The sequence below is a fragment of the Grampus griseus genome, assembly GCF_964374135.1.
Source record: "Grampus griseus genome assembly, chromosome: 2".
In the NCBI taxonomy this organism is placed as follows: Eukaryota; Metazoa; Chordata; class Mammalia; order Artiodactyla; family Delphinidae; genus Grampus; species Grampus griseus.
In genome coordinates this window covers 77367654-77391804 of record NC_139018.1, presented here as the reverse complement: position 1 = coordinate 77391804, position 24151 = coordinate 77367654, and the positions used below count along the sequence as shown (strand labels likewise).

Genomic DNA, 24151 nt, shown 5'->3' with positions numbered 1-24151 from the left:
GCTCTTTTCTTAGAGTGGGAAATTATCCTCTGGATTTCCAGTGCCACAGTCAATATGTTTCACGGTGTGGTAATGGTGAGAATCCTCCGTAAAACTGCCTTTGGGGTTCTTTTCTGCTTGTCCCGTAATTGTACTTTGCATTTATCTGGAATGAAATTGACATGCAGGGAGTCAGGTAGAAAATTAGTTTGTGAGAATTACGGATACAAATGCCATCAACAACCTGAAGCCATCCAACCCCACCAAGCATTGAGTCTTCGGTGGTCACTTTGTGAGACTGAACTGCGGCTGCCCCCTCCCTGTCAGCCCAGCCTGCCACAGTCCTGGCCGTTATTTAGCCACTGTTGTTTGCACAGTCCTCCCCGTAGCGGGGAGAGGGAGGAGAGTGCCTGGCCCAGCAGCTTGCTCTGCCACAATAGGAACACAAAATCTGTATGAATGAGGACGCAGCACAAGGAGGCGGGGCAGACAGGCCAGCACGTGGTGGAAGCAGCCAGAGGCTGTTCCCACTTCCCAGGTGGCTGGAGAACGATGTGGATTAGGGACAGCGCACGACGGGTCTGGTAGATTCAGGGGCCGCCTGGTTTGCTTGCTCTTGTGGTTTGCTGTCACTCTAAGGGGAAGAAACGGTAGGTGAAATGTTTCTGAATCGGGATTTCTAGGAATATAAGGGTATCTTAGTGAACTTTGATAATATCACAGCAAGAGACCCAAGACTCGGAATCTGCCCTGCTCTCCTGTCTACCCCACCCACGTGAGTCCCAAGCCTGCTCTGAGCAAGGAACCGTAGCCAAATGGGAATCGCAGTGTGTTTCAGGAAGCACTGTATGAATGCCCACTGATCTTCTGCAGAGGGCCGCCAGGGCCAGGCAGGAGCACAAGTGTCAGCTTGAGGCCCACAGAGGGCCTTCTAGCACCTACCCTGAGAGGAAGTTGTGCCTGGGTTTTGTGCCCTAGATGACTCACCTCTCCCTAGTCCTGGCCCTGGCTGGGATATTAACCTAGACAGGCTGTCTTCAGAGCTCAGACTCTGACCCACTTTAACAGAACAGTGACCACAGGTGCCATGCCTAGTTTGGAGGGATGGGGCACAAGACTAGGGCAGAGCAGTTAGAAAGAAGCTCAGCCTCATTTTCCCGAGGGGCAGCAGGCTCCCGGGCATCCCTCACTCATGCCTGGTGAGACAGGTGCAGCTTTCTTGACTCTAAACAGGCCCTCGCACCTGTCACCTGGCCCCCACCTTCACGAGACCTGCTTCCTTCACGTGCTGTGGCCATCAGGTCCTGCCTGCTGTGCCCTCCCAGGGGTCCTAAGGTCTGGCGGCGTGTGTCCTGCTGCAGGTTCTGGATGTGCTGTGTTCCCTCTGTCTCTGCAATGGGGTCGCAGTGAGAGCCAACCAGAATCTGATCTGTGACAACTTGCTGCCCCAGAGAAACCTGCTCCTGCAGACGCGGCTCATTAACGATGTGACAAGGTAAGGCCACCACCGTCATTCCAAATGCCCATCTTGTCCCCAGAAAGGAAAGGAAGAGGGCTGATCTCAACTCCAAAGCCACCTGCCCATCATTTCTGTGCTGATGCAGCCGCCTAAGACGAGACCAGGCAAATGTGTACTTTTTCAGGGCCTTGTACTCCAGTCCCTTCAGCTGAGTTTCTCAAACTTCTCCTGTAAAGCAGCCAAAGGTAGAGTAAATATACCATCTGAGAGCTAAAGAATTTGGCCTTGAGAGAGGGGTCTACCATGTTTTATATTAAACATTAATGCATCTCTTATACCTTCTTCCTAACGTATTTATTTTTATTTTGCTGTACCAACACTTTTTTCTAAAAATCTTTTAATAGAGTGGATGTCCCATGTTGAGACCATGATTTCTTGTGTCCTCTGGCACATGGCCGTTTACCCCAGGGCCATCTGTGAAGGCCAGGATGAAGTTCACGGGCCCATGCAGAACCCTGGCCTACTGGTCCATACATGCGGCCACATGGGAGTCATGAACTCACTGGGCCCGGACTAGGGACCAACTTCAGTAACTTTCCATCTAGGCCCGCTCTCTACCCTGCAACGTGATAAAAGAACCTCCCCTCAGAAGTGTAGAGCAGGCTCTGGACTGCAGGCATCACACAGACTTTCTGCTGCGTACCAGTCTCGTTTTTCCCCTGTGAACCCAAAACTGACATAGCCCCAGCCCAGGCCAGTGGACCTCTAAGAGTAGGATTCCAACCAGGACAACTCCAAGTAGTTTGTGCCAAGCTTTTTAACCATTTCTGCTGGATACATTCAAACCTCTTTCCCTTAACAAAGTTGCCTAATAGTGATGTCTCCACACACCCCCTCCACCTTTTTTGTCATCAAGCTTGAATTTTTTTTTAGCTTTATTGAGGTATAATTGACAAACAGAAGTGTAAGATATTTAAAATATACGATGTGATGGTTTGGTACACATATACCTTGTGAAAGGATTCTCCCCATCGAGTTAATTAACACATCCAGCACCTCACACATTTACCTTTTTTTTTTTTTAATGAGAACGTGTGAGTTCTACTCTCTTAGTGAATTTCAACTATACAATACAGTGTTATCAACTATAGTCACCATGTTAAAGCCTCAGACTTTATTCATCTTATAAGTGAACGTTTGTGCCCTTTTACCAATCTCTCGCTATCCCCCCAACCCTACCCTTGCTCTCTGGAAACCACTTTTCTGCTCTTTCTAGGAGTCGGACTTTTTCTTTTTTTTTCTTTTTCTTTTTTTTTTTAGATTCCACAGGTAATTAATACCATGCAGTATTTCTCTTTCTCTGTCTGGATTATTTCTAATAGTGACTTCTTAATGCTTTCAAGAGGCCATTGTTATTAATAAGGCCTAGGGAGAAAAGCTGATGCTATGAAAATGGTTTGGGGGTCCTTAAACCAATTTACCAGAAGATGGAACTTGAGTAAGTCAGTTCTTTCACTTAGAGAAGAAACAAGGGTCTGTAATCATACAACTCTGTATGATGTGTTCATCATCTTTACCTGTGGATGGCACTCCGTAAATGTTGGTTGCCTTGAATAGAATATTTGAAGAGATATCCTTTATATTTTATAAGGGAATTAATGTTGTCCTGACACCTCCCACTAAGAACTTGATCCAGTGTTGGAGGCTCGAAGCTTTTTGTACTTTAGAACAAGATAAAAATCACAAAATTGCTCTTGCCCTTGGTTTACATGGGCCGATGCTTCCTATGGTCTCGTTCAATTTGCTTTTTTACTTCTTAAGAGTCTGTTGATGCCACCTGTCCCATGTTTAATTTCAGTATTCGGCCAAACATCTTCCTGGGAGTCGCTGAGGGCTCAGCACAGTACAAGAAGTGGTACTTCGAGCTAATCATCGACCAGGTGGACCCCTTCCTCACAGCAGAGCCCACACACCTGCGGGTGGGCTGGGCCTCTTCCTCAGGCTATGCCCCATACCCCGGAGGTGGAGAAGGATGGGGGGGCAACGGTGTTGGTGATGACCTGTACTCCTACGGCTTTGATGGACTTCACCTTTGGTCAGGTGAGCACCTTGCCAAAGCTTTGGCCCCTTATCTCTTCCTGAGGATGACTGATGCTCAAATTGTTCAAACTGAGGTGGTCACTTCTTGTTGAAATGATATAGACTCAAGTCTCAACTAATTAGGTGGTTAAGCAGGAAGAGCATCACATCTGAAATGAGACTGTCCTGCATTTAAACCATGAGTCTGGTACTTCAGCTGCATGGTCTAGTACAGATTACTTAACTTTTCTCAAGCTCAGTGTCTGCTTCTGTACAATCCTAATTGCATAGACTTGTCAAGATTATATGGGTAAACAGGGAAGGAGAAAAAGACTGAGCATTTACTTACTGGGCAGTAGGCTACATATCTTTTGTACATTTTTTCTCTCATTTCATTCTTACAGTGACTCCCTAAGGTGGATAATATTGATCTCATGTCACAGACGTGGAAACTGAGTACAAAGATGTTTAATTAACTTACTCCCAATCACGCTGGGACGGATCCACATCTGACTACAAGTCCGTCATTTTGTCGATGCAACATATTGCTTCATGATACACTTTGTAAGGTGTCTGGGTCTGTGCCTGACACACAGTAGATGCTAATCTCTTAAAGGAATTCAAAGCTTCCTTTTTTTATATAGACATTGATGCCTTCCCCAAAGCATGTCCATGGCCTGTGCCTGTGGACAAATGGGTTGGCTTCTGCCTGGGTGAAAATGGAAAACTAACCCTCAGGCTTTCGCCCACAGCAGAAGCTCTACTCCTCCCATCTGTTGTCCACAGTGTGTCTTATCTGTACCTTTTGTAAAACTGCAACTGGAGACACTGTGTCCCTTATAGAAATTCCTTAGGTAAGCGTTGTGCTGCATGCCTCTTACATAAGGAGCCAGGACACACATTTCTCCTTAAATCCAGTACCAGGGAAAAGTTTGTCTCCACAGGGCAAAACTATGTATTTTCTTTTGTATCTGAGAACTACATTATCCATCATGTTTTCCTTCTTCCCTTAGCTTCCAGCTAAAACCAGTAGCTCAGGTCCTGGTCACATGTTTCTTATAGTTGGTCTTTACTTTCAATTGATCAGTATGGGTTTTTTTTGTAATTTTGTGCTGTTTTATATTCAGTATAAACATTTTTTAACTTTTAGGAATGGTGTAAACGTATTTATTTAGGTACTTCTTTATCTGGGATCATTTATGGGAAGAAATCGTCTGTGTCTGTTTTTGTGTGTCCCAGGGGACAGTGTGGTACAGACAAAAGTGGGTACAAGAGGGCAGGATGATGGGTTAGAGGGGAATGGCAGTCTTGTTCTCATATCCTCCCAGCTTAACCTTCCCTGGTTCCATTTTCATGGGGGGTGGGGATGGATCTTCTCCTCTTGGTTCTCAGAGCCCCGTCGTAGAGCCACTGTTTCCGTGGTGGTACGGTCATAGTAGCCTTTAGCTTAGATTATCATCAGATGGCATAAGGCTCTCAGGAAGTTGTCTCCGGGGAAGTGATTTGAAAAGAAGGAGTCCTTATGCTCACACACATCTACAGCTCCTGAGTTTGATAAAATTGAATCTGTGGGGGAACAAGTGGGATTGAGGTGAGAAAATCATTACCTCCTGCCTGCTGGTTGCCACTCAGCTCCTGCCCTGTCCTCACTATGAGCCAAGCATATTCTCTGGATCCCAGGCTGCACCTAACAAGAACTCTGGATTGGTTAAGGAAATACGAAGTCACCAAGACCCTTGGATGAAGCAAGATGGCCCCTAGTTTCAAAGAGAAACTAACCATTCTCAAAGGAAAACACTTACTCCATCTTTTCTAGATTTCGCAGCCCTCCGTGCCCCTCCGTGGCATATCCCTTTGTAGAGTCTGCAGAATAAATACATCAGTGAGTCAGGAGACAGACGACCCACTCGTTGTGCATCCAGAAAGGGCTGCTGTCAGTGCATTTCAGGACATGGACATCCATCCAGTTGTGTATTGTTCTAGGAGTGGACGGTGCCCAGGAGTGTACAGTGTTCCCTTCTTTCCTCTTGTCCGCTCAAGACCAGGAAGCCAGATGTGCTGAGCCCACACGGTCATTACTAGCAAGGGCTCATCTGATTGGAAATACAGGGGAAGGGGGCTTGGGATTCAGTTTTTCAAAAGTTGACTGTGGCTCTCTGAACATTATTCACATAGTAATATAACTCCGTATAGGTGCATTTGGGGGACTTCACCCCTCAGCCTTCAGCATCTGGTGAGATGTAGAGAAACCAGCATCTACAAAATTGGCACCTTTCATGCTCACTAAAACACAAAGCTTCCTTGGGTTTGGGCATCATTCTGAATTCTCCAAGCAGCACACAGGGAACATATATATCTAGCAGAAGGCACTACAGATGGATATGTCATCGTGTGCTCCAGCAGAAGATATAAGGTTTCTGTTAATGGCTTCTACCAGGACAGCAGTGAATTCTGGACTATCTGATGAAAGGGTAATTGTCTGATGTAGAAATGAAGTGAAGTGACGCTCTAACTTACTACAGGAGGGAATGGAGGGTGGCTAGGGAGAGAGAGTGGAAACTGGTCTGACAATTTTTCTTCTTTTCCTTGAGATGTAAATGCCCAGGTCCATTACCTTTATTATTTTTTTATTTATTTATTATTTACAGTGTTGTGTTAGTTTCAGGTGTACAGCAAGGTGAATCAATTATACATATACATATATCCACTCTTTTTTTTTAAAGATTCTTTTTCCATATAGACCATTACAGAGTATTGAGTAGAGTTCCCTGTGCTATACAGAAGGTCCTTATTAGTTATCTATTTTATGTATAGTAGTGTGTATATGTCAATCCCAATCTCCCAATTTATTCCTCCCCCCCTTATCCCCTGGTAACCATAAATTTGTTTTCTACATCTGTGACTCTACTTCTGTTTTGTAAATAAGTTCATTTATACCCATTTTTGTAGATTCCACATATAAGTGTTATCATATGATATTTGTCTCTCTCTGTCTGACTTACTTCACTCAGTATGACAGTCTCTAGAAATGGGAGAAAATATTTGCAAACAAAGCAACAGACAAGGGGTTAATCTCCAAAGTATACAAAAAACTCATGCAGCTCAATATCAAAACAAACAACCCAATCAAAACATGGGTGGAAGATCTAAATAGACATTTCTCCAAAGAAGGCATACAGGTGGCCAAAAAAGCACATGAAAAAATGTTCAACATCACTAATTATTAGAGAAATGCAAATCAAAACTACAATGAGGTATCACCTCACATGGGTCAGAATGGCCATCATGAAAAAATCTACAAACAATAAATGCTGGAGAGGGTGTGGAGAGAAGGAACCCACCTGCACTGTTGGTGGGAATGTAAATTGATACAGCCACTGTGGAGAACAGTATGGAGGTTCCTTAAAAAACTAAAAATAGAACTACCATATGACCCAGCAATCCCACTCCTGGGCGTATACTCGGAGAAAACCATAATTGGAACAGATACATGCACCCCAGTGTTCACTGAAGCACTATTTACAATAGCCAGGACATGGAAGCAACCTAAATGTCCATCAACAGGAATGGATAAAGAAGGTGTGGTACATATATACAATGGAATATTACTCAGCCATTAAAAAGAACAAAATAATGCCATTTGCAGGAACATGGATGGTCCGTTACCTTTAAACTTATCTATGTGCACAAATTAAGCCACTGCCTTGAACTGGTCATTAACTACTTATTAAAGCACAGAGGATGTTGCCGAAATTGGAAAGAATGGCAGAGCCCTTAACACTTTGTCAGTAGAGAAGTTCAAGAAGGAACAGCATGGCTTTGGAGGTATGCCTGGGTTTGAATCCCAGCTCTTCACTTATTTGGGTTTTTTAACCAGGCAAAAAGACTTGGTTTCAGAGACTTGGTTTCCTCAGACGAAATGAAGATGATACAAGGCTCTTAGGAAATTTAAATGAAACGAGGGATGTGGATTTTTTGACACACACTAGATGCAAAGTAAATATGATTTCCCTTCCTTCAGTGTCTATGAAGTCAACCATCATCATAAGGACCGAGTCCAGAGTTTCTCAGTCAAGATCATGAGATTAGCCCCATCCTGAGGGGGAAAAGATCCCAGGTTCCATGCTGAATGGGAAAGGAAGTTTTAAAGTGACATCCTGGGAATATGAATGAGCTTTTTCTCTGGGTAGGGGGAGGGCAGCCTTAATCGGTCTTTTTAGCCACCAGAGCCTATGAAGTCACTTTCAAGCACAGCTGTACAAATATCCCCCATCTCAGCCCTGCCCAGCCCTCCCTACAGACTCCTGAGTCAGCCCAGCCACTGTGATTCTCCTTTCGGAGGAATGGCTCTTTTCTTATCATCATTTTCTCCCTCCTGATGTAGCCTTTACATACATAGCCTCTCAGAACTGCAGTCGGGGGTGAATTTGGCTCAGGGCAGCCTATATAGTACGTCACTGGTTAGGGAGCAATTTCACAGGAGGAAATCACACCTACCCTTCCCTTTTTGCAACTTTTTCCCTTGCAGAATTGGAATAAGCAAAGGAATTCACCTTCCCAAGAGATAAGTGATACAGAAAGTAAATGAATGGAATGAAATTGTATTTCCTGATTTCTTAGAACTTCTGACTCATGAGGAAAAATTAGCTCTACAGTCAAACTTGGATGAGAGGGTCTTTACGTATCTCCCTACTAAGATGAGCTCCAGGGTATCGGTTCATCTATCAAAACACACCCTACTGTGACTTGGACTTTTCCAACCCTAGCGCTGTGTGGAGAGGGGTCAAGGAGTAGCTGTAGAACACCAGCATTTTTATGTATTTGGATCTTCTCGCTTTCCAATTGCCTGAATATTTGTGTTTACGTTATAATGCCAAACTCTGCGGTGCGTGGGGCGATGGAAATGCTGAGCGACAGTGTTTCCAATTGTCTACATTACTCATCAGGAGAGATGAAATCCCTCAGTATTACACCCTTGGGTTCATTAGAAGATGTACGGCATATGATAAAGTGGCTTTTCCCTTTATCTTAAAAATGCTAGGCTTGGAACAGCCTTTCCAAGCTTCCTGGCACCTTCAGGTGGTCCTGAACCTCTTAAGTCAGGGGAAGTTTCTTCAGACTAGCAGAAGAAACTAGTAGCAGAGGCCACAAGACTTCCCAGACTGTCTCAGTAGGTGGTCCGATGATTACTCAGAGTTCCTAATATCTGGAAAAGCAGTTGAGGCGATTTAGAAAAACTGTGACATATTTACTTTTCCTTTCTACAACATCACATTTCTATTGGTTGTGCTAAAAGCGTCAAATACATCGTAAATGTATTTGAAAGTGACAGTTTTTGAGCACAGTCTTTCAATAAAGGGATTTATTGGTTTCAGTAACTCAATTTTCAAATCACTTTCCTAGACTCAGCCCTCAATGCTATGATTCTCCATATTGTTATTTTTACCTAATATTATAAAGGACATACTATCCCTACAATGTTCGGGTAAGCTTATCTACTGTTAGCTTAGTAATTAACAAGTCTGGAGTTATAAAAGCAATAGTAATAGCATTTATTGTGGTTTGCAATGTGTCAGGCTCTTCCAGTTACTCTCTATGGAATAGTTCATTCAAAACTCACAATAGGGCTTCCCTGGTGGCGCAGTGGTTGAGAGTCCGCCTGCCGATGCAGGGGACACGGGTTCGTGCCCCGGGTCCGGGAAGATCCCGCGTGCCGTGGAGCGGCTGGGCCCGTGAGCCATGGCCGCTGAGCCTATGCGTCCACAGCCTGTGCTGCAGAACGGGAGAGGCCACAACAGTGAGAGGCCTGCGTCCTGCAAAAAAAAAAAAAAAGGCTCAGACTATGATTTTGATTTGCCTGTGGATGCTCTTAGCAAATGTTCCAGCAGCAACTTCTACTAGGCACCAGTCTCTTAGAATACGGGAGCTAAAAGACAGTGTCCTTCACCACAAGGACATAACTTCTCGTTCTGGTGGTGGTTTTCAAATGAGAGAGCAGACTGGACAGGAGAGATACTCCCAGCCATCCTTCCTCAGTAAGGCTCTTGGTGCTCTGGCGTATTGAAGGCTAAGTAAAGCTCAGAACTCGGTCTCAGGTGGCATCAAAGCAGTGCTGTGTGAAGAGCATCCCCCATGAAGGGTGCGCTTCATCTTTACTGGCTAAGGCTCAGACTGGCACAAAAACCAACAGTGAATTGTGAGAGGGTGGGACGAGAGGGCCCTGGAGTCACAATTCAACCCTGTCAGTCTTGTCCTAGTTGATGTGGATCTCAGAAAGCTAACGGTCCTCCTCATTTGTATTTTTATCCAGTAAGGATCTCGATACTTTTAAAGGTAGTTGTCCAACCCAGCATTTCGATAATTTCCTGGTTTTCCCAAATTCATGGAAATCTCTCAGGATTGGTGCAAATGACTCCAGGGATATTTTCCAGAAGTTACACTAATTGAAAAAGAAATAGTTGAAGCAGGAAAGATTGGTTTTTACTGGGAAAACAAGAAGTCTTAAGAATGAGACAATTATGGCAAAGTTTGCTGAATTTTAATACCAATTACAGACTTGAATATGATAAGGAAGGAAAGATTCTGGGACCCTGGGATATCTAAACCCCATAAAAGGAGCTGAGAGGACTCAGTCTTGTCAAATGGAGACATTGGAAAGGTATCAAACCTACACACTCATCAAGTTTGCTTAGATTTGTTTTGTTTTAAATAGTGTTGACTGTAGGTCCTACAATGAGGAAGTTGTTCTTCATCCTCAGTGATGAAACAAGGTATAAAGTCGTAAAAACAGAGTCTGAGGCCATCCCAGGCTAATCTGCCAATATGCATTGAATATATTAGGTGCTGTTGCCCTGTGGCCGTGCCGGTGGTCCAAGTTCTACATCCTTTATTCCCCTATCACCCCTCATCAGGCCCCCACAAAGCCCCACGTTCCAGCCTCACCAAACCCTAGCCATTCTGCAAATGTCATACACTCATACACTCCTCTTGCATAAGCTGTTCCTGCTGTCTGGAATGCTCGTTTCTTTCTCATTTATCTGGTGAACCTTTCATTCTTCAAGTTTTAACTTGTTCCATACTCCCAGGCTGACCTTGCACCTTGTTCTACCTCTAAAGGCATCTCGTCATGTACACCTTCATTCCAATAGTTATACTGAATTGTAGTTCTTTATTTGAATGTTTATTTTCCACAAGACTATGGATTTCTTAGGAGTGGGAACTGGATCCTCAGTCTTTGATCCCCAGCCCCAAGTACAGTATCTGGCACAGGGTAGAGCCTCATTACTGTTTGTGGAAGGGTGGGAGGGAATACAATATGATTTTGTCAGTCAACCAAAACAACCACAAAGGGGTACCTAAATTTTTTTATTAAGGAGAATGTAGTAGTTTCACTATTTTAAAATCCACCACTTAGTTTGGAATCTATTACTAGAATAGCAGTAACCACTGAAAAAGAGTTCTAAACTAAGATTAGGAATATTACATAGCATAGATATATGTACAAAATTTATGAACTCACATAGTCATCATAAGGGGATTTTTTAAAAATTGCCTTTTCCTGGCGTATTATGAAGCTATTAAAAATCTAGTTTCTAATGAATATTCCATTATACAATCAAATATTTGCAATGTGATAAGTAGAAAAAACAAGTTACAAAATCTACCATATCCCAGTTTGGGTGAATATTTAAATATATGTGAAAAAGTCAAAAAAATGTATTGTAACATTTTTTTCCTTGTTTATACTTTTCTGTATACACAATTAACATTTATAATGAATGGGTATTGCTTCCATGATCAAGAAACAAGATATACCTTTGTAAATGTTTTGCTTGAAACCCTATTTAATACCTAACTTTTGCCGCTTTGTTGCTCCCTTTCCAGTAGAACTGAGAACTTGGTAGGGGGATGAGAGAGGCGGTTACGATAATTTACTTCAAGAACTTCCAGAATGAGATGGTGTGACATAGAAAACCTAAGAGATGATTCTCTCACTACTTTAAGTTAGGTCAGGAAATGACAAATCATCTTACGAAAGATAGGCAACAACAACAAAAATCAACCAATACAGCGTGTAACTGACAATGTGTTTCCCTGCCTCAATGAAGTAATAAATTCTTTAAAACAAGCAAGCAAACTGTGCTGCACCGTTTTGTGGCTGGATGGCTTTGCTCTTACCCACTCGGATGGCTCCTGCATCCGGTGCCGAGGTGGCCATGTCTTTTAGAGGAAATAGAAGAGAGCAAGATCTTGGGGCATCTGTGAATAAACACACACACATAACACACTCTAGGAGCCACACCCAGCAAAGCGGTTTGCCCGTTACTTCAGACACCAGGCCAGAATCTGAGCACACGTTGAACGGGTTGAATTCTTGTTTGTTCTCATTCCTGGCGGCTTGAGTCTTTCCTCTGGGACTCATCTCGTCTTGGGCTGCCTGTTCACAAAGCTTAGGAAACCATTTCTCATTGCTCACCTCACCTGTGAGCATCTCCCCAGAGTCCCACACACCTTCTTCCTGTTCTTTGCTCACCAGGCCGCATACCCAGAGCCGTGGCCTCCATCAACCAGCACCTCCTGAAGTCGGACGACGTGGTGAGCTGTTGCCTGGACCTCGGAGCACCCAGCATCTCTTTCCGCATCAACGGGCAGCCTGTGCAGGGGATGTTTGAGAACTTCAACACAGATGGGCTCTTCTTCCCTGTGGTGAGCTTTTCAGCAGGTGTCAAGTAAGTTATGGCTGTGATTTCACGGAGAGTAGCTGTTCCCCCAGCTCCCACCACTCTTATGAGCTGGCGAGTGTGGTAATCTCCTTCAGGGCTTCAGCACCATAAGCCAAACTCCCCGAAGAAAGCGATGGTGAAAGGGGAGGAGCGATTCAGAGTCACGTGTATATATTTGTGGGACACGCACCTCCTGCCAGTGTTTATGTTATGTCCTCCGATAAATAGTAAGATGAATAAGATAAATCCTATGTAGAAAATTACCTTAATAATTGTAAAAAGTATTTCATGCTCATTACAAAAAAATTTGAAACATATAGATAAGACAGTAAATATCACCCATAATCCCAATGTTTAGTTCTAATCTCTATTAGTAGTTTGGTGTATTTTCTTCAAGTCTTTTATATTACAGATATATGTATTTTTTAATTGACATCACACTGAAAATGAAGTTTTGTCTTGATTTTTTTTCATTCAGCAGTAAGTACAGAGCCTTTTCCTGAGTTATTAAGTATCCTTCTCAAAATGACTTTTTTGGCCAATAATATCCTTTCATTTGGCTGTCCCACAATATAACCATTACTTTATGTTAGTCTTCCCTGCTGATTTCTTTTTTATTGTTATAAATGAAATTATCGCGAACATCCTTGAGGATAATTCTTTTGTCTGCACTTCTGTTTAGTTCCTCCCAGAAGGAGGTCAAAAGGTATAATCTTTTTAAAGTCTAAATTTACAATTGTGTGGCCAAAGAGGTTTTCAGGAAGATTGTACGAACAGTTCAGAATTCATTATGAACAATTCTGAAACCTAAAAAACTCTGAAAACCATACATTTTTTTCTTAACTCATTTCACCACAAACTCCGACCCGAACTTATTTTGTGTAAAAAACTGGCATCAACAGAAATGAGGCTGTTTTCGGTCCTTCGTGTATTCAATTTCTTGTGAATGTTTACGTGCTTAACAGCAAAAATGTATGTGTTTGATTATGGGGTACAGCCTCTCACCTAGCTGGAGGTTCTGTTTAATATATACTACGTCTTATTTTCTGTCTTCTTTAAAATCTAAAGCATTCTGAAGTCTGAAACACAGCTCCAAAAATTTCAGATAAAGAATTTCGGCCTGTAGTATCATTTAAAGTAACATATGGGAATACCCAACTGATTGGTTCCCCATTAACTTTTACTGTTATGGGTTATTTTTAATCTGTGCCAATTTGATAAAATTGTGTCTTAGTTTTAACTTCCTATTTGTTTGATAACTGATGTGGTTAAACAGTTTTTATGCTGATTGTTCTTACATGTTATTTCAACCCAAGATTTTTTTAAAATTCTGTGTTCTCTGCCTTTCTGGTATTAATTTGGGGGGCAATATTTCATATATTAAGATTATTAAACTATTATTGCTTTCAAATATTTTTCCCAGTTAGTGATTCACCTTTTTAAACTTAGTTTTTTTCTTTTTTTTCCCCTTTTACAAAAATAATGCAAGTCAAAAAAAAAAACAAAAAAACCAAGAGCCCATAATTGTACCACCCAGAGATAACCATATTACCTTTTTATTTATACATCTCAATAATTTTAAATTAAATTGGGCTTGTACTATGCATTTTGTTTTTCTTCATACTGTTGACAACTGTTGTGTTCATTGTTCTACCCCTTTCCTTTTTTTTTCTTTAAACATCTTTATTGGAGTATAGTTGTTTTACAATGGTGAGTTAGTTTCTACTTTATAACAAAATGAATCAGCTATATGTATACATATATCCCCATATCTCTTCCCTCTTGCGTCTCCCTCCCACCCTCCCTATCCCACCCCTCTAGGTGGTCACATAGCACTGAGCTAATCTCCCTATGCTATGCGGCTGCTTCCCACTAGCTATCTGTTTTATATGTGGGAATATATATTAGTCCATGCTGCTCTGTCACTTCGTCCCAGCTTACCCTTCCCCCTTCCCATGTCCTCAAGTCCATTCTCTACATCTGCGTCATTATTCCTGTCCTGCCCCTAGGTTCTTCATAACGCTTTTTTTTTTTTTTAGATTCCATATATATGTGTTAGCATACAGTATTTGTTTTTCTCTTTCTGACTTACTTCGATCTGTATGAGAGACTCTAGGTCCATCCACCTCACTACAAATAACTCAATTTCTTTTTTATGGCTGAGTAATATTCCATTGTATATTTGTGCCACATCTTCTTTATCCATTCATCTGTCGATGGACACTTAGGTTGCTTCCACGTCCTGGCTATTGTAAATAGAACTGCAATGAACATTGTGGTACATGACGCTTTTTGAATTATGGTTTTCTCAGGGTATATGCCCAGTAGTGGGATTGCTGGGTCATATAGTAGTTCTATTTTTAGTTTTTGAAGGAACTTCCATACTGCTCTCCATAGTGGCTGTATCAATTTACATTCCTACCAACAGGGCAAGAGGGTTCCCTTTTCTCCACTCCCTCTCCAGCATTTATTGTTTGTAGATTTTTTGATGATGGCCATTCTAACTGGTGTGAGGTGGTGCCTCATTGTAGTTTTGATTTGCATTTCTCTAATGATTAGTGACGCTGAGCATCCTTTCATTTGTTTGTCTGCTATCTGTATATCTTCTTTGGAGAAATGTCTGTTTAGGTCTTCTGCCCATTTTTGGATTGGGTTGTTTGTTTTTTTGATATTGAGCTGCATGAGCTGCTTGTAAGTTTTGGAGATTAATCCTTTGTCAGCTGCTTCATTTGCATATATTTGCTCCCATTCTGAGGGTTGTCTTTTCGTCTTGTTTATGGTTTCCTTTGCTGTGCAAAAGCTTTTAAGTTTCATTAGGTCCCATTTGTTTGTTTTTATTTCCATTTATCTAGGAGGTGGGTCAAAAAGGATATTGCTGTGATTTATGTCATAGAGTGTTCTGCCTATGTTTTCCTCTAAGGGTTTTATAGTGTCTGGCCTTACATTTAGGTCTTTAATCCATTTTGAATTTATTTTTGTGTATGGTGTTAGGGAGTGTTCTAATTTCATTCTTTTACATGTAGCTGTCCAGTCTTCCCAGCACCACTTATTGAAGAGGCTGTCTTTTCTCCATTGTATATTCTTGCCTCCTTTATTAAAAATAAGGCGACCATACGTGCATGGGTTTATCTCTGGGCTTTCTATCCTGTTCCATTTTTCTATATTTCTGTTTTTGTGCCAGTACCATACTGTCTTGATTACTGTAGCATTGCAGTATAGTCTGAATCTGGGAACCTGATACCTCCAGCTCTGTTTGTCTTTTTCAAGATTGCTTTGGCTATTCGGGGTCTTTAGTGTTTCCATACAAATTGTGAAATTTTTTGTTCTAGTCCTTTGATGGGGATTGCATTGAATCTGTAGATTGCTTTGGGTAGTATAGTCATTTTCACAATGTTGATTCTTCCAATCCAAGAACATGATATATCTCTCCATCTGTTTGTATCATCTTTAATTTCTTTCATCAGTGTCTTATAGTGTTGTGCGTACAGGTCTTTTGTCTCCTTTGGTAGGTTTATTCCTAAGTATTTTATTCTTTGTCTCACAGTGGTAAATGGGAGTGTTTCCTTAATTTCTCTTTCAGATTTTTCATCATTGGTGTATAGGAATGCAAGAGATTGCTGTGCATTAATTTGTATCCTGATATTTTACCAAATTCATTGATTAGCTCTAGTAGTTTTCTGGTAGTGTCTTTAGGATTCTCTATGTATAGTATCATGTCATCTGCAAATAGTGACAGCTTTACTTCTTCTTTTCCAATTTGGATTCCTTTTATTTTTTTTTCTTCTCTTATTGCTGTGGCTAAAACCTCCAAAACTATGTTGAATAATAGTGGTGAGAGTGGGCAACCCTGTCTTGTTCCTGATCTTAGTGGAAACGCTTTCAGTTTTTCACCATTGAGAATGATGTTGGCTGTGGGTTTGTCATATATGGCCTTTATTATGTTGAGGTAAGTTCCCTCTATGCCTACTTTCTGGAGGGTTTTTATCATAAATGGGCGTTGAATTTTGTTGAAAGCTTTTTCTGCATCTATTGAGATGATCATATGGTTTTTATCCTTCAATTTGTTAATATTGTGTATCACATTGATTGATTTGCGTATATTGAAGAATCCTTGCATTCCTGGAATAAACTCCACTTGATCATGGTGTATGATCCTTTTAATGTGCTGTTGCATTCTGTTTGCTAGTATTTTGTTGAGGATTTTTGCATCTGTGTTCATCAGTGATACTGTCCTGTAGTTTTCTTTCTTTGTGACACTTTTGTCTGGTTTTGGTATCAGGGTGATGGTGGCCTCGTAGAATGAGTTTGGGAGTGTTCCTCCCTCTGCTATATTTTGGAAGAGTTTGAGAAGGATAGGTGTTAGCTCTTCTCTAAATGTTTGATAGAATTCACCTGTGAAGCCATATGGTCCTGGGCTTTTGATTTTTGGAAGATTTTTAATCACTGTCTCAATGTCAGTGCTTGTGATTGGGCTGTTTATATTTTCTATTTCTTCCTGGTTCAGTCTCGGCAGGTTGTGCATTTCTAAGAATTTGTCCATTTCTTCCAGGTTGACCATTTTATTGGCATAGAGTTGCTTGTAGTAATCTCTCGTGATCCTTTGTATTTCTGCAGTGTCAGTTATTACTTCTCCTTTTTCATTTCTAATTCTAATGATTTGAGTCTTCTTCCTTTTTTTCTTGATGAGTCTGGCTAATGGTTTATCAATTTTGTTTATCTTCTCAAAGGACTAGCTTTTAGTTTTATTGATCTTTGCTATTGTTTCCTTCATTTCTTTTTCATTTATTTCTGATCTGATCTTTATGATTTCTTTCCTTCTGCTAACTTTGGGGTTTTATTGTTCTTCTTTCTCAAATTGCTTTAGGTATAAGGTTAGGTTGTTTATTTGAGATTTTTCTTGTTTCTTGAGGTAGAATTGTATTGCTATAAACTTCCCTCTTAGAACTGCTTTTGCTGCATCCCATATGTTTTGGGTCGTCGTGTTTTCATTGTCATTTTTTTCTAGGTATTTTTTGATTTCCTCTTTGACTTCTTCAGTGATCCCTTGTTTATTAAGTAGTGTATTGTTTAGCCTCCATGTATTTGTTGCCCCTTTCCTGTACCAGTTGGATGCTGTATTAATTATTTTAGTCTGACAGTACATTTTAACATTTGTAAGGCAAGACCTCATTATAACTCTTTTGTCGCAAAACTTTCTTAGCCATTCTTGATACCTGCTTGTTAAGGAGATCGTAAGTGATTGAGTGGGAGACTAGAGTCAGTACAGTTAGAATCATGCTGGTTTCCATTGGAAAGGGCCATGAAAAGAGGAGAGTTGTGGAGAGCAGACACTTAAAGCTGGGACCACAAAAAATCCATCTGAGAGCTTCTAGTATCCAACTGATGGGACTTCCAGAGTGATACCACTGTGATAGGTCTCAGTACCTCCGGAAGATGGATAAATCAAGGCATATACATATATTTTCAAAAAAAGGATACAACTTTCATTCTGTCTCAGTTAAATAGACTATTTAGGAATAAAGAATTATCCTTTGGATATGATATTCAACTTTTGGAATTTGACACAGATATGTAAACATACATACTATACAGCAGGGGTTCCCAACCCCCTGTTAGGAACCGGGCCACACAGCAGGAGGTGAGCGGTGGGCAGCAAAGCTTCATCTTCTGCTCCCCACTGCTCATGTTACCACCTGAACCATCCCTCCCCAACCCCTGTCCATGGAAAAATTGCCTTCCACGTAACCAGTCCCTGGTGCCAAAAAAGTTGGGGACCGCTGGTATACAGTACAGGTGTACCTCGTTTTATTGTGCTTTGCTTTATTGCAGTTTTTACAAATTGTAGCTTTGTGGCAAGCCTGCATTGAGCAAGTCTATTGACACCATTTTTCTAACAGCATTATTTTTTAATTAATGTATGTACATTTTTTTTAGACAGAATGCTATTGTGCACTTAACAGACGATGGTATAGTGTAAACATAGCTTTTATATGCACTGGGAAACCAACATATTCATGTGACTCAGTTTATTGTGATACTTGCTTTATGTGGTGTCTGGAACCAAAGTCACGATATCTCCAAGGTACGCCTGTAATGTATGTTTGCAAACATACATAGCAACACAGTATACACATCCCTACACATGTACACACACATATATAGACATATTTATAAACATACCCATGTAGATGGATATAATATATTGAAATTAAGCATTTTCATTGTTTGAGGTTCTTGTAACAAATGGAGAACCACTATAGTAAAACCTTACTAAGGTTGTAAATATGCCCATCACAGGTTAAGCCAGAGACTCTAACATCAGCCTTAGGAACTATATTCGAAAGAGCTGAGCGTTTTTACCTGTGTTTCTCTGTGCTGAGAATATTTCCATGAGAATTTCACCCCAATTCTCCCTTTTGAAGTGTGATAGAATGTATCATTCCTATTTCTATCCATAGGGAGCATGTAGAAAACAAGAAGTGGTATTGAAAGACAGAGGCACTGTAAACACAAAGAAAACTGATTGGAACAAAGACCCTCTGGCAATCAGGGGGAAAACCAGCAGAAGCCCCATTGTACATCTTTCCCACCCTATTCCCCGGAAGTAAAGAGAATGAGCAGAAATCTAAATCCAACATAACAGCATTTGGACCTGTTGGCTCAGTGCCTTCTCTGGAGAAGCAAAGTCACTGAGCAGTTAGTTCTCAGGACTGCATTTTCCTGGGTAGTTAATGGCCTTGGTCACCCAGCATCAGTGCCCTTCCCTTTTTTCTTTGTTTTGACCATATCCTACTCACTGGGTTTCACTAATTTTCGAAGAAAGCTCACCTACTTCCCAAGCATCTCATCTGAGAGAAGTGCTTAGCTAGAAGTCAAATCTCCAGAGAAGAGGTCTTTGCCAGTCTGCTGGCTAGTGGACTTCTCTGCATATTCTGTGTTTAGCAAACAGTATATCCGATCTCAGACGTTGCATGACTTTTAATCATTAACTCATCCACTCGCTCCTCCTCAGGTCAAAGAGATAGGAAATTTTGAGTGTGATATGATTTTTGTTGTTGGGGATTTTTTGAAATCTTCTCTTTGCAAAGATTGTGGCTAGCAGGGGAAGAGATAGGGGGCTCAAAGGTATTCATATGTAGAAGACGTTTCTAGTATCTTGTGTCTAGGTCAGCATCCTTCCAGTGCACAGGAGAAAAGAAGCAGAGTTCCAGGATAAGAACGATGAGACGTTTAACCCATTTAGAAGGCACAACTGCTGAGAGAATTTAAGAACTAGGGATCCAGATGCGTTGACTTGAAAAGTTAACAGCTTAGACATAAGAACCTCTTGCTCGTAGCAGTTGAATGAGGGTAAGCTGAAAAGTTATATCAGGGGACTTGATGTCTCTTAAGCCTCCTTTCTATCAGGAAAATATCACCTGTGTCATATTCCTGTCTTTGGTTCTCAGAACCTGATATGGTCTGAGGAGAGATGGAATCACAGTTGGTTGCATACTTGGGAAATACATGTTACTGAAATACATCCAGCCCGTCACACGAAGTCTTTGCTCAGGGTCAGTGCTGGTCCTGTGTTGGAGTAGCCAATTCTTTTATTTTCACTTATGAGCAAATGAGATCAATATACCAGTACTTACTCTTACGTCAATTGGTAAAGTATGATTTGGTGCTGAAACCCAGCACGTCCTCTCTGTGCTACTTCAGTTCAGTTGTACGAAAAGCTAGAAAGAGAAAACAAGATATTAATCCAAGTACCTTATTGAAAATAAATGTGTTTAATAACAAAATTGAAAAGAAGTTATTGTTTTCACCCAATATAGTAGAGTACTTGCCTAGTTTCATAGTGTCCCTCCCAGCAAGGTACAAGGTTATTCCTATCTAGAAAGAGATTCTTCCCTCATCATACAAACATTGAGAATTGTTTCTCATATTTACTTTCAACTTCTGTGAGGACTCTAAATTAGATTCCTCTCCATTTTCCTCCTCGGTCTTTACCGAGGTCCTTGTCTTGAATTTGTGACCCCACAATTATTTTTATAATTACAGACTATGTTGTTAATGATACCTGATGAGGCTGTCCTTGCCAGCGGTCATTGGAGAGCAAAATCTTTTTCAATTTGATTTACCCACAGTGACGTCAAAAGCAGCCTGAGCAATTACTAATAAAATCCACAAGTCAATACGTGCTCTCTTTTCTAACTATTATGAATGTGCCTCCTTAGTTTCCTTCTCACTGTGGTTTGTTTGTGGAGTGTATTATTAGTGTAACAGGCCCTGAGTGTAACAACCCTATTCATTCTGGGACAGAATTTGGGATGAGGCATGTGTACCTTGCAGCCCACCCAAAAGGTTGAATTACTTAAATACCAGGAAGCTCTTATGAAAAGGTAATCTCACCCTGCCAAGCGGTATGATGGCCCGGGCCACACGGAGAACATTCCACAGAAGCCACAGTGTGTAGTGACATTTGAGAGCTGCTTTTAGTTTTGCAGAAAATTGATGCGTTAGTCACTGTAGTAGAATCTATTTCATAGCTATGGTTAAATTCCCTGTAGATCTGCTTAATCTTCTCATGTAACTCTTTTACCAGCCCGTTCTCGTCTATAAAAGCAACACGAACCAAAGATGGTTGGTATTTGCGGTTGCTGTTTCTTTTCTGTTGGTATCCACCAGGCTTGGCTAAAATTCAGGTAACCAGTAGCTTAGCTATTTCCAGCTTGCTGTGGTCAATGCTGTGGAAATTATTACTGAGATAAATATACTTTTGCAGAGAACGTGATGAGCGCTGGCTGGATTGCCCTGGGCTTTCATCAAACGCTGGCCAGAAAGAAATATGAATGTGAGAGCATACATAACTCAAATTGTTCTCCCGTCTTAACGATATGGACTAAAGATGCAATTATGAATCCTGACTTATGAGTTGAATTTAGGTCAGCAGAAGCTCGCTAATTCTTTCTCCTGCTAACCACAGCCTGTATCTTTTTCTTCTTTGGAACACTATCCCAACTCCTGGGAGGGATTCAATAAGAATAATGGGACATCTAGTGAGACTAAAATGATTTCACAGTTCGCTAGTACGCTATGAATAAGGAAACCTAGACATCCTTTTTGAGCATAGCAAAGGTTTGTCTTGATGTTTACTCTATTTTTTTTCATGGATCAGTCTTTGAGACTTGGGGATTTGCGATAGGTATTCTCATCTCTTCTGCAAACTGGCAAACAAAAATGCACAAATCTTAAAAGATGAAATTGGAAATGCCAGTGGGGATTTTTCAATGCAATTTTCTCTGTTTTTTTAAAATTAGTCAATAAAGAATTCCTCTACACATCCTCAAACTTCACTACTCCCAGGCGGCTATTACTGAAGCCATGACTCATCTCTAAAGTGGAGAACTCTAAGGACACAGTCACTGACTGTAATCACTTTAGGAAGAAAAAAAAACCTTGGAGAGCTGATGGCATGTCTGAGTTATAGGAAGAGCCCCAGAAGATGATACATGTGCTTCAGTGGAAGAGATTAAATTGATTAATGAAACTGATTTTTTAAATCTGTTAATGTAGAGAAAAATTGGAGGGTAAAGAAGAACTGATTTTAATGAGCTCCGCTCTTAAATTATCTTTTTATTTGCAATTTAACATTTTTTGCGATGCTGAGAGATTCAGTGGAACCCAAGGAGCAGGGAAGAATATACTTAGAGAAGAGAGGTTTATATTCTGATTGGAAATTTAAATCTTTTAAATTTCAAAGGATTTAAAAGATAAACAGTAAATGCCAGAAAACAGATTTATCAGAAGAAGTAGACTAGATAGGTGTAACTTTTGTTGGTTCTCTTTCCACCCCTTCAAATCCATGCTCTGGACTCCTGGATAAGTTCTTGGGCCAGTTCTATAGCCTTCATTACTTCTTTTAAGGCCAGGAACCATCTTGCCAATACTTAAAAAAAAAATTCCATCTTCTGAGTAGTATAAAAACTCCAGATTTGTATCCAGTTAATATTTGAGCCCGACCCCGCTCCCCCTGCAGTTTGAGGTCGGGCACCTCTTCAGTTAGCTGGCTCTTTTCTCACGCCCCCCAGGGTCTAGGGTCCAGCCCAGACCCAAGATGACTGGGGGATGGGCACATCTGATGGAGTTGGTGCAGCTGCCTTGTGGCATCAGGACTTTTGTAGCGGTTGCACAATTGCTGCTTCTTTCTCTTCTGAGGCCCTTTTGTAGCTTTCTTGGAGAGCACCAGGCTGGAAGCGTCCAACTTCAGTTCCCTTGACTTGGCTTTACCACCTGTACTGGCTGCTCCCTTCTGGCTGACCCCAGACCTCCCCCCTCCCCTCCCCCTCCAGCTGCATGGGCCTCCTACCTCCCCCAGCTCCTGGGTTTCTGATCTCTGCTCAGTCATTTGCCTTTCCGGCCAGAATTCCTTTCTGATGGCTGGCAGCTGGCTCATTTCCCCCTCTGCTCTTCACTATCACTAGGCAGATATGACCCTCACTACATCCAGGGGGTACTCACAAACTTCTGAGTAGTTCCTTACAGCCCTCATTTGACTCCTGATGGGCAAGACCTCCCATCCCTTTCTCCCTGATGGTTTTCTCCAAATGAATTCTTTACCTTTCCTATCAGTGTGGAGGTATGGGGTGGGCTAAAGCTGAAAAGGTTTCACAGTTTTTTGGTGGATCCTCATAGTTGGTCCAGCACTTCACTTCAGGATGAGAAAATAGTGGCATCCTCTGAATTAGTTGCCTTTGGGACCTCTGCTAAAATGGAGACAGAGGGGATCCCGTTTTAATATCCTCAAATAATTAAAGTGGGCTTCAGGTATTTTATTTCTTTCTTTGGACTGTTTCCTTTAAACCTGTATTTTATGCCCATGATTTCCTTTGACCTGGACAATCTGGGGTCCCAGAGAGAGCTCATGAGGACCACCAATATTGGTGGTGGTTTGCTGGAGCCCTTCCCACAGACTCTGGGCAGCGAGGGAAGGATCCACAGATGGTGGGTGTGCCCACACCGGCTCCCATCCAGTCCCGCCTGCTGGGGAGCAGGGCTCTTGTCTGGCAGGACTTGGGAAGCTACCCAGAACCATGCCTTCTGCCCACTGAAGCACAGCATAATGGCGTTGGAAGACGAATGCTTCAGTAGGCAGTAAACGCTGATTTCTGGCTACGTTAATTTTTCATTTTACGGTCTTTGTGGCCATTCGAGGTGATAAGATTAAGCTGTAAAACCAGATTACCATTCTCCTTTTAATAACTGAATATAAAAGCAGCACTGTTCTCCCTAAGTGCTGCACTGGCTTCCCACCTTGCTTGATATGTTATCTATCCGGAAGACAACAGCAGATTTAAAAGCATAAGAGAAGTGTTAAAACTAAACGGAACTGGCGAGAGAGCTTATGAATAATTAAATCCATCTAGACGTCCTCGTAAGAGATCGTTCGCTTGGCCTTGGAATCCATACGCTAGTGAGTAACAAAGAATACAGTTGCTGTACGAGCTCCCAGGAAGCTTCAGCTCTTCACAGGAAGGATGCTCAGTGAGAAGGGAAAAGCAGAAAACTGCCCACACAAATTCTTTGTTCAAAACAATTTAGTTTTATCCCATAGTTTCAACATGTCAGTAACACAATCTGTTATGTTGCAATTGAATTTTGGAAAGTTCTCAAGAAATTTTAAGTCTTAGTCATTATTTCCTGAAGTTCTACTAAATTAGTAACATTGCAGGCTAGTGACTCAATTTTGTTCTTATATCATTGTTCATAGTCTTAATGCACATAGATCGTGCCCTGTTATATAACATTTAACGTAGGAACATTCACAAGGGACGCTTGTGGTTCTAATTCTATATCATTGTTGCTTACTACTTTAAAATGGGAAAGTGGGAGGCTTCATATGATTTCTGTAATTAATTTTAAAACAGCA

General features: G+C 41.4%; 1 protein-coding gene across 4 annotated transcripts in view; it reads left to right on the top strand.

The window, feature by feature from the left end:
- Positions 1-24151, top strand: part of RYR3 (ryanodine receptor 3) — a 551722-nt gene that overhangs the window by 300466 nt on the left and 227105 nt on the right. For all 4 annotated transcript variants that reach the window (XM_082647182.1, XM_082647181.1, XM_082647183.1 and 1 more), the window contains exons 17-19: positions 1341-1474; positions 3297-3538; positions 12054-12246. In XM_082647182.1, the coding sequence (XP_082503308.1) occupies positions 1341-1474; positions 3297-3538; positions 12054-12246 (569 nt within the window). The remainder of the gene's footprint in view (positions 1-1340; positions 1475-3296; positions 3539-12053; positions 12247-24151) is intronic.